Source organism: Thunnus albacares, chromosome 13, assembly GCF_914725855.1.
Source record: "Thunnus albacares chromosome 13, fThuAlb1.1, whole genome shotgun sequence".
Classification (NCBI taxonomy): Eukaryota; Metazoa; Chordata; class Actinopteri; order Scombriformes; family Scombridae; genus Thunnus; species Thunnus albacares.
The window spans coordinates 13,249,107-13,264,797 of NC_058118.1; the positions used below are offsets into that span (position 1 = coordinate 13,249,107).

The 15,691-nt window shown below is 40.6% G+C and overlaps 4 protein-coding genes across 11 annotated transcripts in view; 2 read left to right on the top strand and 2 right to left on the bottom strand.

The window, feature by feature from the left end:
• The window catches only part of LOC122995954 (cilia- and flagella-associated protein 54-like), a 76,405-nt gene extending 73,322 nt beyond the window's left edge, over nt 1-3,083 (bottom strand). For all 7 annotated transcript variants that reach the window (XM_044371414.1, XM_044371415.1, XM_044371413.1 and 4 more), the window contains exons 1-6: nt 2,819-3,083; nt 2,175-2,280; nt 1,520-1,669; nt 1,151-1,316; nt 699-757; nt 150-293 (exon numbers count right to left, since the gene is read on the bottom strand). In XM_044371414.1, coding sequence (XP_044227349.1) covers nt 150-293; nt 699-757; nt 1,151-1,316; nt 1,520-1,669; nt 2,175-2,280; nt 2,819-2,964 — 771 coding nt within the window. In that variant the 5' untranslated portion in view covers nt 2,965-3,083. The remainder of the gene's footprint in view (nt 1-149; nt 294-698; nt 758-1,150; nt 1,317-1,519; nt 1,670-2,174; nt 2,281-2,818) is intronic.
• A 2,118-nt stretch (nt 3,084-5,201) lies between these two features.
• LOC122995496 (alpha-crystallin B chain-like) lies at nt 5,202-7,272 on the top strand. Its single transcript, XM_044370776.1, has 3 exons — nt 5,202-5,461; nt 5,797-5,919; nt 6,002-7,272. The coding sequence occupies exons 1-3, from the start codon at nt 5,282-5,284 to the stop codon at nt 6,191-6,193; spliced, it is 495 nt and encodes a 164-aa protein (XP_044226711.1). The 5' UTR covers nt 5,202-5,281; the 3' UTR covers nt 6,194-7,272.
• A 105-nt stretch (nt 7,273-7,377) lies between these two features.
• mia (MIA SH3 domain containing) lies at nt 7,378-8,805 on the bottom strand. Its single transcript, XM_044369580.1, has 4 exons — nt 8,684-8,805; nt 8,319-8,452; nt 8,020-8,130; nt 7,378-7,936 (listed from the first exon to the last, which is right to left on the bottom strand). Exons 1-4 carry the CDS (start codon nt 8,799-8,801, stop codon nt 7,913-7,915), a joined length of 387 nt encoding a protein of 128 aa, XP_044225515.1. The 5' UTR covers nt 8,802-8,805; the 3' UTR covers nt 7,378-7,912.
• A 1,612-nt stretch (nt 8,806-10,417) lies between these two features.
• bicdl2 (BICD family like cargo adaptor 2) lies at nt 10,418-15,612 on the top strand. Of its 2 annotated transcripts, XM_044369578.1 has the most exons (9): nt 10,418-10,702; nt 11,364-11,579; nt 11,818-11,934; nt 13,178-13,324; nt 13,521-13,667; nt 13,923-13,997; nt 14,821-14,903; nt 15,006-15,120; nt 15,240-15,612. In XM_044369578.1, exons 1-9 carry the CDS (start codon nt 10,418-10,420, stop codon nt 15,408-15,410), a joined length of 1,356 nt encoding a protein of 451 aa, XP_044225513.1. In that variant the 3' UTR covers nt 15,411-15,612. The 2 variants fall into 2 exon arrangements, with proteins under 2 accessions (XP_044225513.1, XP_044225514.1); XM_044369579.1 differs by lacking the exon at nt 13,521-13,667.
• Nucleotides 15,613-15,691: the final 79 nt, after the last annotated feature.

Genomic DNA, 15,691 nt, shown 5'->3' on the forward strand with positions numbered 1-15,691 from the left:
TGCCTGGCTGGCTGGCTAACAGAAAACTGCAGATAGATCAACGACAGGTGACTGTTGGTATTTCTGACTCATTAGATCAGCCTATTTTTTGACATCACAGACATTATGTGTTTGTAGGTGTCTGGATGTAGATGACGTGTGTGTTTCACCTCTGCCTGAACTGTAGCCTGGTTGTCATAGTAACAGTGGCAGACAGCACAGTGGAGTGTAACAATCCATGGCAGATACTTTGCAGTCATCAGAGGGATGGACAGCTCTAAACTGATGCTTGCCCACACGAGGTACTCCAGTGCCTGGACAGGATTATAAAGAGTAACACAGGCATTATATCTACATTATGAGTTGAACTAATTGCTGATTATGTCACATCATTCATTGAGTAAAAGTACCACTCACTTTTAGGGGTTGTCATTCTGAATCACCACACTTACACACCAGAGGGATGGTAAAGACACCAACCAAAAGCGTAGAAAAATTATGTTTTTACAGATCTCCCAATGCCTCAATGATCAATAGTCATTATAAAACACAAGATGAGTTCCAGTCTAATTCACAACCTCTGTCACATACCATTTCTCATCTCTCCCATTAGAGTGCACCAGACATGGAAAAAAGCAATCTTTTGAAAAGGCTGTTTGTAAGATGCCTAATCTGCAAAATCTAATTGAATTTAAAAGCTCTATTTTATATACAAGTACCTGTGCACTACAGTTCATTGTCATCAGGTAACGGCAGATGTTGTAAATGTGTAACGAACCTGGTAAAGAAAGAAAAAAAGAAAAACATATGGTAGGATGTTAGGCCTACAATATAATATCAAATGCAATATCAAATACAATACAATTGCACATCTTCTTACTTAAAACTGAGAAATCGTCACTACTTAGGTGACGCTATTCAGCCCTCACCAAAGTGCTGAAATATTTCTGGGAATGGTAGGGTTTGTGAACACTGGCTTTGTTCACAAAGTTAATCTAGCCAGTGGATAACCTCACACACCCTCCCTTGTGGGCACATGCTCAAATTCTCCTCTAGTCCTGTCTCACACTTAGTGTGACTAATCGACTGACTAATCGATGTGTTCTGCTGTAAATTTCTGTTGGACAAGAAGCAATCACTGAAAAAAAAGATGTAACTTGTAATAATATACCATTATATATTTGCCAACAGAGGTGCTCATGTTGCTGAAAAGCCTGCATCATGATCCTGATGAAGTTCAGCACTTGCAGCAGTTTACAGAGTCCCTTCTGGCTGAGGATGCTGTGCCTTTTCTCCTGCTCAAATATACACAGCACACAGCCATGCATTGCAAGGATCTACACACACAGACACAGACACAAACATACATTATATACATATAAATATATAAACACTGTATATAGTGTTCAGGTACAAACATCTCAAAGTATCATTTGACAACTTTAGTAATATAAAACAACAAAACACAGCGAGCATAGCATGCTTTCCACTTCATTCGGACCTTGAACAGGTATAAATACATCACGCATACATCAAATACCTTCATGTCAAGGGTATCGTGGTCTGTATCAAAACCTTCAGGGAAGAAGCAGGCCATGAAGTGGTCCACATCCGTGATGTCAGTTATATTCACGGAGCTGAACTGCTGCAGGTGGAGACCGTAGCCCTGCCACAGAGCCAGCTGGTACAACTACAGACAAAGAGGAGAGGCAAAAAAAGCTTAATAATGGCTGTGAATGTGTCTTGTGCAGAGGACACCTTGGCCAATTGCTACATCATGTTTTGCAGCAGTAAAAAACGAAATTGGCTAATAATGGGACCAGAACTTAAACAGTAATCCACAGATGAATTTTGAGGAGAGCAGAGAGGCAAGGAAGGGTGAGAAATGAGATAGCAGACCACATTAAGGGAAAGGAGGTTGTTTGTGCAGAATAACCCGGACACCTTGTATAGTCTCAACAACCAATAGAACTGCTCTTTTCCATCTCAAAGAGTGATGAAATGTATCACAATATGATATTAACTACCAAAATTTGTAGGCTACTTAAAGCATTTGGCAGTAGCTTCATTTGATGTTTCACCACCCTGAATATGTTGCAGACAAAATGTTCTTGTAAAAAGAAATAAGCAGTGTTTAAAGAAATGCCACTCAATAACTGGATAACTACAGTAATATCTAGGCTTCTGTGAATTACCTTAATTCCACAGAGAAAATCTGCAATCTGCAACATGCGCTCCTCGTACAACTTTGAAGGCAGTCGATGTTTGTAGTTTCTCCATATCTCCAGCAGGATTTTAATCCTTCCAAATCAAAATCAGAAGTTAAAAACAGCCTACTGTTAAAACTGATAATAACCAAACAGACAAGAGGACACTAAATTGATCTAAAATCTATTCCAAAATTGGAGCACCTATTCTCCTATAGTTTGGCTCTTTGACTATCAAGCACCCTTTGCCATCAACTCGAATGATAATCAGAGTGCAAAATTAACTTTTTTGTTTTTTGGCTGGTGAGTGAAGCAAATCTACCAGCCACTTGCATATTTTACCAGCATTTGGCTGGTGCTAATTTCGTGCCCTGATGATAATCATTCAGAAAACAAAATTTACAGATTCTTCTTGCACATTTGGCCAGGAATGGATTCCCTCCAGTAGTTTACAATCACAAACAAACTCCTTGGTCTTTGTTATGATGGGACTGTGGGGTTTAAGACATCTTGGGCCCCAGGACAAGCATCATGTTAGCAGGATTATACTAGTAAAATGACTGTAAAATTCTCAGAGAATAAAGCTAAGCTAGCTAACTAAACCAGCTAAATTAACAGGCAGTCAACGTTACCCTTTAGCATACGAGCTGTTGTCTTGGCTGGTGGAGGACGCTACACGTCTCATCATCGTTATAAACGAGTTAATGTCTCGTTCAAAAGCTGAAATAACTGGGTTCCTTTTGTCAAGTTTCCCGTAATATGAAGCTGGAAAGTCCATTTCTTGGGTCACAACTGTAATTCCTTTTACTGTAAGCTAACCACTTTCAAATCCAACAACAAACTACTCAAAGTACTACTGGGGGCAAATCACGTCACCATGGTAACGACGCTGAGGAGACAGGAAGTAACGTAACAATAACAAACGCTTCACCAAAGGTACAAGTATGTTAAACTGTTGTTAAACTATTAAACTGTGATTCACCCACGCATTTTAGTTGTAATTAGTGAGAAGAGTTAGACTTAAAAAATGCAGCATTTAGCAGATATTTTTATCCAGACACTGACAAGTGTCTGTTCAATGGCTGGTTTCTCTTTAACTTATCCTAAACACATAAAAAACGAGTTTGTTAACATTTGTTTCTGTAGATTTTAATAATTTACAGCTTCTGTGTGCCAAGTAAGAAGAACTCCATTAGTATGAAATTGTGAATGAGTTTGCAAGTTATAGTGTACTTGTGTATTTATTTGTGTATATCCTTGGACGGGTTTATGTATGTCAGTTAATTATGAGGAGGATTGTGTTTTCTGGTTTCTTGGTTTTCTGCTGCTCTGGGTTTTTCTTCCTGTGTCTGTTCTACTTTTCCCTCCACACTTGCCCTGGATCATCCTCGTTAGCCCTACCCTTTTCCCAGTGTTTTCCCCAGCCTCTTTCCCATTCTTCTGTTTCATCTCCTCATTCCTCTAACTTGAGTTTCTCTGCCCGTCTCCCCACCTGCACCTCATCTCCTCCTTAGTTCAGTTAGTGTTTCAGTCCTGTTTTTCAGTTCTGTCTTGTTGGATCCTTTGTTCTGTATTGTTCAGTTTTTCTCTGCTCTGTTCTGTTTGGTTTTGTTCTGTTTTGCTGTGCCTGCATGCCTGGATCTTTATTTAAAGAGACATTGTTCAGTTCATTCTGGCTGTTTTGTTTTGCGTTTGGGTCCATCTCCTGCAACTCCCCTGACAGAGTCACATTTTAAGGAGAACAATCAGCCACCACATAAACACCCAGAAACACAAAATCATATGGCTAGACACTTGAAAAAAGTCAAAACTATGAACTTGTTTAAAAAAATGTAAACAAATTTTATTACCTTAAGTCCCTCAAGCAGAGTATAGACAATTCAGTGGTCAGAAAAAAAAGCATGACCATGTTTGCCTTTCTTTTCAATGGTGCCTTGGCTAATGATAGCAAACTTCAGACAGATAGCCTATTGCTGTTTAATAGACAGTAGTAAGGCCCTTCACTGACTGACTCTTACTTGTTCACATTGTTTTAGCATTCACTATTGTATTATCCTGTAATTGTTACATAGTTGTGCTGGTTTTTGCACCTTGCAGTGATGCAGAGTTTTTTCCTCTGTCACCACACTCATCTTGGCCTTTCCAAATGACAGCACAGTAACCATACATTAATACTGGATGGTTATGCTGCACAATTTGTTGATGATGATGAAAAACTCAATTCATGATTTATATTGGATGGTGTCCTGGTTCTCAGTATTAGAAAGTAAAGATGAGATGTGTAAGTACGGCTTGGTGATTAGGAAGGAGAGGATGCCACTTTTCCCAAATGTTGCATGACGGTTTCTGTAAAATCTAAGTGCTTGCAGATAACACAAATTTAATGTTTGTCATTCTCCTACACTGGACACAAAATGACTTGGAGGATAAAGCAGAGACTGAAAGAAATAGTAATTTGGTTGGAGCAACTATTGCACAGTTGGAGAGGACTTCATATTTTACATCTGAGCTCATAGCAAAATTATACACGCTTAGAGTGTCACCTAATTCTGTCCCATACAAACTCATCATTTCCCATTCAACCACACTTCCACTCCGCTCACAAACCTAAAGCTTCTGGCACTCGGAGCACAGCAGGCTAATGCTCTGGCAGCTATTCCTCAAACAAACACACACACACACACACACAGATCCAGACGGGAGCATTTCCTGGGGAATAAGCATAGGGGCATCAGCAGTATTCCTAGCCAGAGTCCACTCATGACCGGGAGAAGGGAGAGACAAAGACACAGAGTTATAGAGAAAAAGGGAGAGACAACCAGTCACAGTCAGACAGATGAAACAATGAGGGCAATGGAGGGATAAACAGTTGACATCATTGTTCCAGAAAGATCAGCCTGTTGGCAGGGTCACTATGCAAGAGTGCATGGGGTGGGGGGATATGGAGGGGAGGGGGACGCAGAGACAGATTCGGGGTGGGAGGGGAGGGAAAGGCCTATAAATGTGCCGCAGGAGAGCACAGCAGCACACATCTCAGACCCAGTAAGACCAAGAGTCAACCTCCTTCACATCCATCGTTTTTCTGGAATCTCATCATGGACATCCCCATCCAGTATCCCTGGTACCGCCGTGCCTTCCCACATCGACTCTCTGACATGTCCTTGGCAGAACCTCTCACTGATTGGCCACTTATTTGGCCTTTCTCCTGGTCCTTCCCCTGGATGCGCCCTTCATTCATGCGCTGGTTCAACTGGCCCGACAATGGACACAGTGAGGTAAAGTGAAATTCACTTGTGTCCTTGTCAAATGTGAAATACCCACAACTTGACTGCTAACTGGCCATGTATTACCAGCATCACTTCTAAAACTATTAACCCTAACATCAGTAATAATAACTAATATACTGTAACTCGTAGAATTATGTGACAGGCCGTCAGAAATGTTTAATTTGTCAGATTTGTACATTACATTACTGAGGCAAAAATGCCAAAGGTCTCTATAATTTAGAGGTAACAAGCTATTGTGTGTTTTTGTGCCCAGCCGACTCCAAGCTGCAGGCATGCAACAAAATATCCCAGTGCTGTTCCTAACAGGTTTGTTGTCTGTACAGATGCGCATGGAAAAGGATCGCTACGTCATTTATCTGGATGTGAAGCATTTCTCACCCGATGAGCTGTCTGTCAATGTCAGTGACGAGTTCATCACAATACACGGCAAACATGAAGAAAGACAGGTCAGAGGCACTGTAGAGATCTACAGAAATAATCAATAATTTGGTGACACCTGACTGATATACTGGCTAATTCTGTTTCCAGGACGACCATGGCTTTGTGTCAAGAGAGTTTCTGAGGAAGTACAAGCTTCCCCCCACCGTGTCGTGTGCTGACGTCACCTCCAGTCTGTCATCGGATGGTGTGCTGACAATCACAGCACCTCGGTCAACTCCTGGCCCAGAGCGCAGCATTCCCATAGCCAGTGAAGATGGAACAGCGAAACAGAAAATCTAGAGCAGAATCTGATCCCGCTGACCCTGTTTCACTACTAACCTAAACTACTGCCTGTTTTTATATTTAACCTGTTACAGTTCAGTACATGCTGTTTCAGAAGAGCATGCATACAATATCTAGACATCTACAAGGGCAAGTGCCTTCTAATAAACCAGTATCTAACTCCTAACTCACTATTACTCGTATATTTCTGAAAGACAATGGTGCTTTAAATTCACAGACTAATATGTCTAACAGTGCAGGATAATAAGCTCCTAAGAGTCACAAATCTGCAAAACTACTCCTAAAACCATACCTCTGTGCCAAAGATATTTGCCACCACCATGTATGTGAAAGGCATGTTTAAGATATAATCATATTTTGAATTTGAGTCATTTACTTTCCAATCAGCAGTCATTTGAATGTTATATAATATTTGTACTGGCCCCTGTAAGTGACAAAATTGTGAGCCGTTGTTAATTGAACATGTTGGGTACTTTTAATCACAAACTAGCTTGCAGCAGATATTTGTTTTAGAGGTAAAGACTTATCCTCAAATTTGCCCTCCTAAGGTGATACCAGACAAAAAAATGTTAACATTGTTGTATCTACAGTACACAGTACTGTCTGGGTGGGTATGAATAAGATGACAGCTGTGCTTTGTTTACGTGTTGGATGGTGTTGGTTCCTGTATGTATTCGGAGGAGGGAGTTCTCTGGAGGCATATGCAGTCATTTTTAGTTGTGTGTTCACAAAAAGCTACCGAAGGACTTGGGACCAGGTGTGTGAGGGTGAATGAGCAGGGGGAGGGGGAGGAGTGGATAAGGAGAGAACTCATGTTTGGAGACGGACAGCTTTTATATCACTGGGCTCCTTTCCACTGGGGAGCATGGCCTCTGAGCTGCTATGGAAAGTGTGTATGCGTGTTTGTGTGTGTGTGTGAGAGAGAGCGAGAGAGAGAGAGTTTCATAAGAGAATTAGTACACATGTGCTTGTAGATGCAAGATTACAGCTCTATTATTCTTTCATATTGGTAACAACCCCCTGGCATATTAACACAGAAAACAACAAATAGAATAAATGATGAAACATAACATTTATAGGCCTGTTTTGTGTGTTTTTTTATATTCAGTGTCTTCCTGCTTTCATTTCAGACCACACACAGTATATCTGGAGATAAGAAGGTGATAAATCAGGCAGTTTTCTTGTTTAATTAGCTCAGAGAGGTTTTTATTTGTATTTTGTCAGGTCTAGACTCATCCAACAGTCACACAAAAGTTGCAAGTATCTTCATTTAATTTTCTGCATTAATACTGCCATTTGTTTTAGTGTTGGATGTAGCTGATAGCTTGTTGCCAAAAATTCGTTTTGTGACACATAATCACGACACAAAATAGTAGCTGTAGTATGCAGGAATCAAAAGAAGACACAATTCACTTTTTTTTTCTTCGTAAAACATTATATTTCACACTGACAAAAAAAATACTTGAAATATCTGCAAAACAGAGAACAGATAGTGCAGGCTAGAAGACTTCTATCAATCAATAAAACAGACGATAGGGGTCTGGAGTTTGATATCCTAATTTCTGAAAGTGCCCGTGTTTAAATCTGATTACAATCTAGTAGACCTGTAGCCCATATCTCCCTAAATCCGCAGTGCGGATATGCAAGCCTACATATTTTAATTATCTTGTAATTTTGTTGACAAGAAGGTCATTCTCTTCGTTGGTGATGGCCAGTTCAGTAACAGTAGAAGTCCCATTTCTGGAAATAAGAAGTATATGGTAAGGAGAACGCATTGCGTTATGCACGTGTGTGTACGTGAATATTTGTATGCCTTCACTCACAGTCGTCTTGACTTCAGTGCTGGCTGGCATGAGAGCGTGTGTCTCCTCCACTACACTGCTGGGAAAGTGGCCAACGCGAGCCTCCTGTTGTCCGTAATAAGAGTCCTGTACCTGAAAATAGACAATATAGACAAAAATTCTTGACAACATAACTTTTCAGAGGTGAATGTGAGTGCAGCACGTGGATATGTCACGTCTTCATGACCTGCAACAAAGCTGCATCAAGTCCTATGTAAGGCTTTATGGTGAAGAGGCATGTCAAACAAGGGGTTATTATCACTTTTTAATTTTTCACTCACACTGCCGGCCCAGAAGAGGTTCCCTCTGTCCTTCAGCATTGCATAAACATAGACGAGCTGCCCCTGTCTGATGGGGATGAACCTGCAGTCTCCAGGGTAGTAATCCTGCAGCGCACGAGCTATCAAGATAGGGTCTGTGCAGGAATGAAAGAGGGAGAATGACGTGCATGTACGGTCAGAGTTGGGGAATGAAGAGAGGCATAATTTTACAACATTTCATTATTCAAATTTAAAGGGTCTACCTTTCTGTTATCATTTCAACTCCTTTACCTACAGCGTATATCATAACATGATCACCACACAGTTAACTACTAAAGCACAGCAATCACTAACAGCAAAAAGAGGATGGTGAGTGTGCTACTTACGGCTGCATTCAGAGTCAGCGCAGAGTTTCTTGTCAGAGAGTTTAGGCATCTGTCTTCCAGCATCAGAGGTTGGCAGTAAAAGCCACACAGAAAAAGCAAGCCAGAGTTTGCAAGGCATGTCTGTATGTGAATGCACCTACTGATCCAAACGACTTTGTTTAAAGCCCTGTGAACGTCTTTTTGCTCCCCTTTGCTGCTCTGAGAAGGAGGTGTAGTGATGGCAGTCCCTTTTATCTACTCTCCCTACCCCCCTTCCTTGCGCACAGACACGCACACACACACACACACCACACACACACGCACACACACAGACACACACACGCACACAGAGCTCCTTTCAAACCCTTCAAGCAGGTAAACAGGATGGGGGATGAGGAGGGGGAGGGCCAGATTAGACAGACCCCTGCTTGTGTCCTGACCTTACTCTCTCTCTCTCTCTCTCTCCGTCTCTCACCCTGTGTCACCCCCTGCTCAAACAGGAGCGTGTTCCACTTTGTAAGCAACACATTCCTCTGAGTTAATCAGTGTTTTCCCTACCTTGTTCAGCCACTAGATGTCAGATCAGCGTCTATCTCAATGCAAACACATCACTATCACCATCTTCCCTCCACTTTTTCTCTTTGTCTTCCTCCCTCTCTTTACCTTGTTAAACTCAGGAGGTGGAGCCACTGGCTGTATTTACATACTGTATGTTTCCACTGCCAAGGAAACCAGCTAAGCCTCTCTTGTGCAAACACGCACACACACATACACACACTCACCAAACAGGAAGACTATACCTGTTTGGCGTGAGTTGGCTGGAAACTGTCAGGTAAGCCAGACTTCATTTTTGTTCGTTCAAAGTCAGGTAGAACATGGATTAATACAGATTCTGTCAGTTCTCATAGTGGGAAACTAATCATGTTAAAGTACGAATTAGTTAATTACTTGTATTAATTATTTTAAATACGATGACAGCATGGTTTCATGGTATCAACAGGTGAGATGGCAGACAGTGACGTCAGGCATAAAGACAGAAATGACAAGAGACTGTGGCTTTAAAGGGCAACTACTGTGACAAAAATGTAATTTACAATGACGGCATTTAGACAGACTTGATCATACAGTGTTTGGAAATAATATGTGGAAATAATATGTGGTAGCAGCATCTCACCAAGACTTGTTTTGGGCAAGAAATTGTTGATGATTTGGTTAAAATGTATCGGTTTAGAGACAGGATTATGAACATTTAAGACTTTGTTGTGTTTGTAGGAAATAGTGGAGCACAATGCCTTTGGAATTCAGGGAGGGGAGCAAAACAAAGATAATAGTGGAGCTGGTATTTCGGTCAGAGTAACAAAGGCGCCTGTCAGACAAAAAGCCTCCTTAAAGGCCATCTGAGATTGTATTACTAGAAAACAACAAGTCTGATACTCATACATGTCCTGAATTTCACACTTACAGCTAAGAAATCTGTCCACAGTGGTTTTCCATATTGTTGAGTGTCTTTTCCCACCTTCAGGGTTATCTGTGAAGCAGAGATGAAAAGAGTTGAATGATACCAGCTTCTGGTCCACTGGCACCACAGTGAAGAAAAAGACTGGCGGGGACATACTCTGGATTACAAAACTGAAAAATAAACGGATCAAATCACTCCAGAACAGACACCAAGAAGCCAAAAAGGACTGCGTTTTTTAAAGAAAAATATTTTTATAAGTTTGTGACTGTCCACCTGCTTTTGTGAGTCTGGATTACATGCCCAAGACGTGGGGGTCAAACCCACGACTGTCAACAATGTTCACCCCAAGGAAAAACAGTCTTCCCTCCCCCAGCCTGGAGGACTCCTTCTTCCCTCTCTCCTCATCATCCTCCGTCTCGCTCTCCTTTGCTCTGCCTTCATCTACGTCCTCTCCCGGTGGCATTGATGGCGGAGGCGGGATAGAAACAGACCTGATACTGGCTGCGGAGCTGGGACAGGCTTTACTGGAGAAGAATGAGGAGCTGGCAGCCTCTCTGGAGCAGAGGGAGAGGGAGGTGGAGGTAAGGATGAAGCTGTTTTTTTGTAGCTATGCAAACTTTGTTAATGCTTAAGGGGGAAGAGCACAGAGACTATTAACCTTTTTCAGCATGGTAAACATTTGCTCAACGTATCATTCTAAGCTGAAGTCAAACTCAAAACATTATGAATATAAACTAACTTGTAGAGGTTTATATCACTACTGATGTCACTAATGTCTAATTTTTACACTCTATTCCCATGCATGGTTGTGTTTTAGTGTGTCACATACATCTAATAAATTAACAGGAAAACAGTTGATGAAGTTATAAAGCCTTTATTATTGTGGCTATATGATTACTATATTTATGACTATTATGAAAACTGTAAGCACAAGCTTTAATTGCACACAAGAGGATTTTCACAGCCACATCTGACTCCCTCATTACACCTGTAGCCACTCAATGCATGAACACTGTTTCACAGATAATAGCAATGAAAAAGTTGATTTTCTTGAAACAGTACAAACAAAAGAGCCCTCATTGAGGAAAAAAACTATAAATAATAATAAGAATACAAAGAAAAGAACAAAGGCATAGAAATGAATGATCCATTTACTCCAGGATCTGATATTTATTGGCATAAGCTTATAGATTTCATGTTTCCATAAAGTCAGTTACGTTAATGTTGTGTTTAATGTCTCAGGCTTTGCAGCAGGAGAAACATGTTCTTCATAGAAAGCTGGAGATGAATGAACTGGCATCTGGGCAGAAAGAGGCAGAGCTGACAGCAGATTTAGCCGCTTTAAAGTCTGAGCTGGAGCGACATCACAACCAGGGGCGAGACAAGCGAAGGGACGAGAGTGAACAACTCACTCAGTTAGCCAATCACAACCAGCGCTTGGTGGAGCAGCTTGCCGAGGTCAGTTTATATAGCCAGTGAACAAGCAGGTTTCTTCACCCCTAACTCACCAAAGAAAATGTTTTGATGATGTTATAATGCTAAAAAAAGAGCAGACGTGTGTGGGAATTGTCTCTCTCTCTCTCTGTGTAGTGTAAAGTCACAGTCACGCAGACAGGAACAATGCAGACTAGCAGGTTTTGGGAGTCACTCATTTAACAATAGCCTTTCTCAACTTTTCCATCTCCCTCCCATCTAGGCTGTAACACTGGAACACTCCTTGAGGACTGAGCTCCGTTCCCTCAGAGAAGAGATGGAAGAGTCATCTTTCAGCCGAAATATCAGCTTCACACAAGTAGAGAACATACAAGCAGAGGTATAGCTACAAATCAGTCACTTTCAAATGTTTTGCACAACGCCATCAATGCCACAGTTTGACAGTCATGAACATATTATGCCATCTGAAATCCTAGAGTGATAGTGGATAATTTAAGATAACACAATAAACATTCAGTCTTTTGGGGCAAGTCCAAGTCAAGTCACTCTTCACTAGCAAGTTATGAATCATGCCATTTGAACATTGTACTCTTAGCCTTATCATTGAATTCCTCATAATAATTAAACATTCAAAGGGTTTGGCTACTGTAGATGTCTAAGTAAACTTTATTGCTTTGTTGAAACTCACATCAAGTCGAGTCTTAAGAGAGTCATGACTCAGCAGACAAATATAAGTCAAATCTCTAGTCTTTTTTTAAAGGACTCTGGACCATAAGTATCCATATCTAAAAGCATCGGATGTAGTTTATAAATGTGTCATGCTATGACTGAAATGAATAAGATTAAAGGACAGGTTGACAATTTTTCAAGTCTGTCTTAAAACAATAGCCAGGTGCCCATATGAACATTAAAAGAGGTTTTGCTTGCTTGTAATCATTCCTCCTGTTCATACTGACCATTATAGAAGATCTCCACCAAGTGATGGGGGCCATAATCCAAAGTCCTTGTTTTGTGCAGAAAGTTATTTAAAAGTGTATCTGAAGCTTATATGAGACTTCAGCCACCATCCAAATTTGTCAAGTCAAGTGAATTTCTTCCAAAGTTAGTGTTTCCTAGGACATTGTTTCCCTGTTGAGTGTCAATGAAAGTAACAAAAAGAGGGAAATTTGCACTACAAAGGTTGTAACTTTGGAAGATATCAACTTGATTTGACTAATTTAGATGGCTGAGGCTTCATATAAGCATCAGATAAACTTTTAAATACATTTTTGCACAAAACATGGACTGTGGATTTTGTCCCCCATCATTTACAATGAACGCACATTATGGATATTTTAACGGCCAGTATGAACAGGAGGAGTGATTACAACAAGAAAAAACAATTTCAATGTTCATACAGGAACATGACATTTATTTTCAGGCACTGTTGAAAAAAGGTGAAACTTTTAATTTAAATGTATCTAAAAAAGAGCCAGAGGACTCATTTCATGATTTAAGTGTGGCAGTTATGTGTGTTCAGTTATTAGTCTTTTATTGGTTTCATTGCACCATTTATAAAGTATTTTCTGTCCATCCACCTCTCCCTCCTCTGTCTGTCTGTCTGTCTATGCCTTCCCATACAGAACAGAGTTTTGCTGGAGCGGCTGTCGCGCATGGAGGTACAACTAAAAGCTACTCAAGAGGACAGTGATAGAGTCCGCATGGAGAGAGATGGCCTGAGAGACAGACTGTCAGAACTGCAGGCGATGCTGCGAGAGAAAGAAGCAGAGGTGAGGATCAACGGCTGACTGGTATTTATGATGAAACAGTAGCAATAAGGGATGAAGCCTGAGGGAACAGGGTGAGAAACATGACGGCAGGAGATATAACTCATTACTAACCGAAGTCACTAACATGACTAGTTACAGCGCTCTGACTGCAGCTCTTGGTCTGTGTGTGTGTGTGTTTGTGTGTTTGTGTGTGTAGATAGAGCAGGAGCAGGGAGTGGTGTTTGAGTTGCGTACCTTGAATCGCTCTCTACAGCAAAAATCTCTGAACCTGGGAGAAGAGAGCATCCTGGACAGTACACACACACAACCTCTGTCTCTGCTTAGTGAAATTCAGCAATCGCAGGTACACACAGAGACACACACACTCTCTCTACACGCTGAGCAACTGCACTCAATACCTTCATAATCTAACTTGGCTTGTGTGTACTAATCCTTACCCTGTACTGACATCCTTCTTTCGATAATCTGATACTAAGCTGTCTCCCCTCTTTGTAGTAAAATTTGCAGTAAAAGCACAAACAGCTGATAATGAGTGTTGTGGTTTTGTGGGTGGCCATGTGTGTAATAAGTTGTTGTGTACGTCTCCCCTGCTAACCAGGCTAAAGAGGCACTTCTAGCTCACTCCACGGTTCTCCAAGCAAGAGATGAAGAGATACAAGCACTCAAAGAGGAGGTCTGTTGACACCCCTTTCACAAGCACTGTTGGACTTTTATTTTATGTAATATGAAAGAAAGACTTGATTAACCTAACTACAGGAGATGCTGTAATTTGTTGCTGGTTCCAATTTTAGTGAGTTAAGACAGCCTGAAATAGGTAAAAACCTTTGCAATTGTGTTTAGGAATAGAAATAAATGTATTTGCTGATTTGTCTAGTATACTAGTATAAGTAGGTTAAGGACTTTATGCTTTTAATAAATAATGTAGATCATATCTCTGCTTATTTGTTGAAATTCAATAAAAAATGCAGGCTAAATAGAAGAATATCATGCAGTCTATGCAGCTAACATCAATGTATTTATCCTTTAATGGGTTGGGGTTAGTCTTCTAGTTTTATCACTTGCATCTTGCTACAGTTAAAGTCCGCCTCCACTCAAAAATATGTTTTGTTTATTGTTGCTTTTCTTGGATCTTTGAGCGTCACTGTGCAGGATGACGTATGTGCAGAGTTTGACACTTGAATGCCGTTTTCACATTTCACAGCTACTGAAGAACAAAAGCTCACCTTCAATCTGAGTTAAAGACATCTTTATGACATCACAACTAGTTTAGAGGCCAGTCGTGGTCTAGTATGCAACTTACACAAGTGTGATGTGGAAACTTGAGACTTGACAAGTAGAAGATGTTTCATGTCAGTATTTTTATGTGTTTAAACATTTCTGGAGGGGATCTTTAAAGCTTTTAGAGACTATGAAAATGTGAGCGTTTTAGATAAGTAGAATAAATGTTATTAAATTATCAGTATGATATATGTGCCTTTCAATTTTACACTCTGCAGCTGCAATCTAAACAAGGAGAGCTGGAGTCTTTGAGGGAAGAAATAAAGCCCTTTAGAAGCAGTCCTGAAAAGCCAAGCTACAGGTAATGTAAAGCAACATATTTGCCTATTTGATTCGAAATCATTTCAGATCATTTGAAACCTGCAGCATTATATGTTTGGCTAATTATCATGTTAACATCCAGTTTCTTAGAGAGTGAGCTGGCCACAGTGCGTCAGGAGAAAGAAACACTGACCCAACAGCTTCTCAACACCATCAAACACAAGGTGGCGCTGTCCCAAGAGTTGGATGCCTGGCAGGTGAGTCTGTGTGCAGTGCTAGCAAATGATAGATTATGTATTTTGGCTACAGTGCACAAGCAGCATATCCCCCCCCCCCCCCCCCCCCCCCCCCATCTGAACCTTTTCTCTTGTTACAGGAGGACATGCGATTGGTGATCAATCAACAGGTGCTGCAAAGGGAGGAGGAGAGACAGAAGGAACAGCAGCGAGAGAAACAAAGTCAAGGAGGACTCCAAAGAAGCAAGTCTTTGAAAGTGAAAGGAGAAGGAGGGAAAGGATTCTTCTCTTCTTTTTTCAGAGACAAATAACGAGAGAGAGAAATGGACAGAGTATCAGCCTGCCAGCACTGTTCGCTACACTGTGATGTCTTATCAGCATCAAAAAGCCAAATGTTTACAAACCTCATATTTGAATATAAATTTGAATATATTTGTATATATGTATGTACAGTATAACAGTAACGTCCATTTTTAAGACTCTATATTATATTAAAAAATATTATTAGCCTCCCTTGAGTTTTTTACAATTTTTTTTAGTTTGCTTGTTTTTCATCACATTATCTTAAAGCTGCATTTATTGATTTTTTTTA

Excerpts from the sequence above, each read along its gene's own strand:
- mia (XM_044369580.1), bottom strand. The coding sequence starts at position 8,801 with ATGCCTTGCAAACTCTGGCTTGCTTTTTCTGTGTGGCTTTTACTGCCA. Across the intron at positions 8,131-8,318 it reads ACCTCTTCTGGGCCGGCAGT|GTACAGGACTCTTATTACGG; the intron begins GTGAGTGAAAAA and ends GTCTATTTTCAG. Across the intron at positions 7,937-8,019 it reads GCACTGAAGTCAAGACGACT|AAATGGGACTTCTACTGTTA; the intron begins GTGAGTGAAGGC and ends TCTTATTTCCAG.
- LOC122995496 (XM_044370776.1), top strand. The coding sequence starts at position 5,282 with ATGGACATCCCCATCCAGTATCCCTGGTACCGCCGTGCCTTCCCACAT. Across the intron at positions 5,462-5,796 it reads CCGACAATGGACACAGTGAG|ATGCGCATGGAAAAGGATCG; the intron begins GTAAAGTGAAAT and ends TTGTCTGTACAG. Across the intron at positions 5,920-6,001 it reads GCAAACATGAAGAAAGACAG|GACGACCATGGCTTTGTGTC; the intron begins GTCAGAGGCACT and ends TTCTGTTTCCAG.
- bicdl2 (XM_044369578.1), top strand. The coding sequence starts at position 10,418 with ATGCCCAAGACGTGGGGGTCAAACCCACGACTGTCAACAATGTTCACC. Across the intron at positions 11,580-11,817 it reads TGGTGGAGCAGCTTGCCGAG|GCTGTAACACTGGAACACTC; the intron begins GTCAGTTTATAT and ends CCTCCCATCTAG. Across the intron at positions 14,904-15,005 it reads CCTGAAAAGCCAAGCTACAG|TTTCTTAGAGAGTGAGCTGG; the intron begins GTAATGTAAAGC and ends GTTAACATCCAG.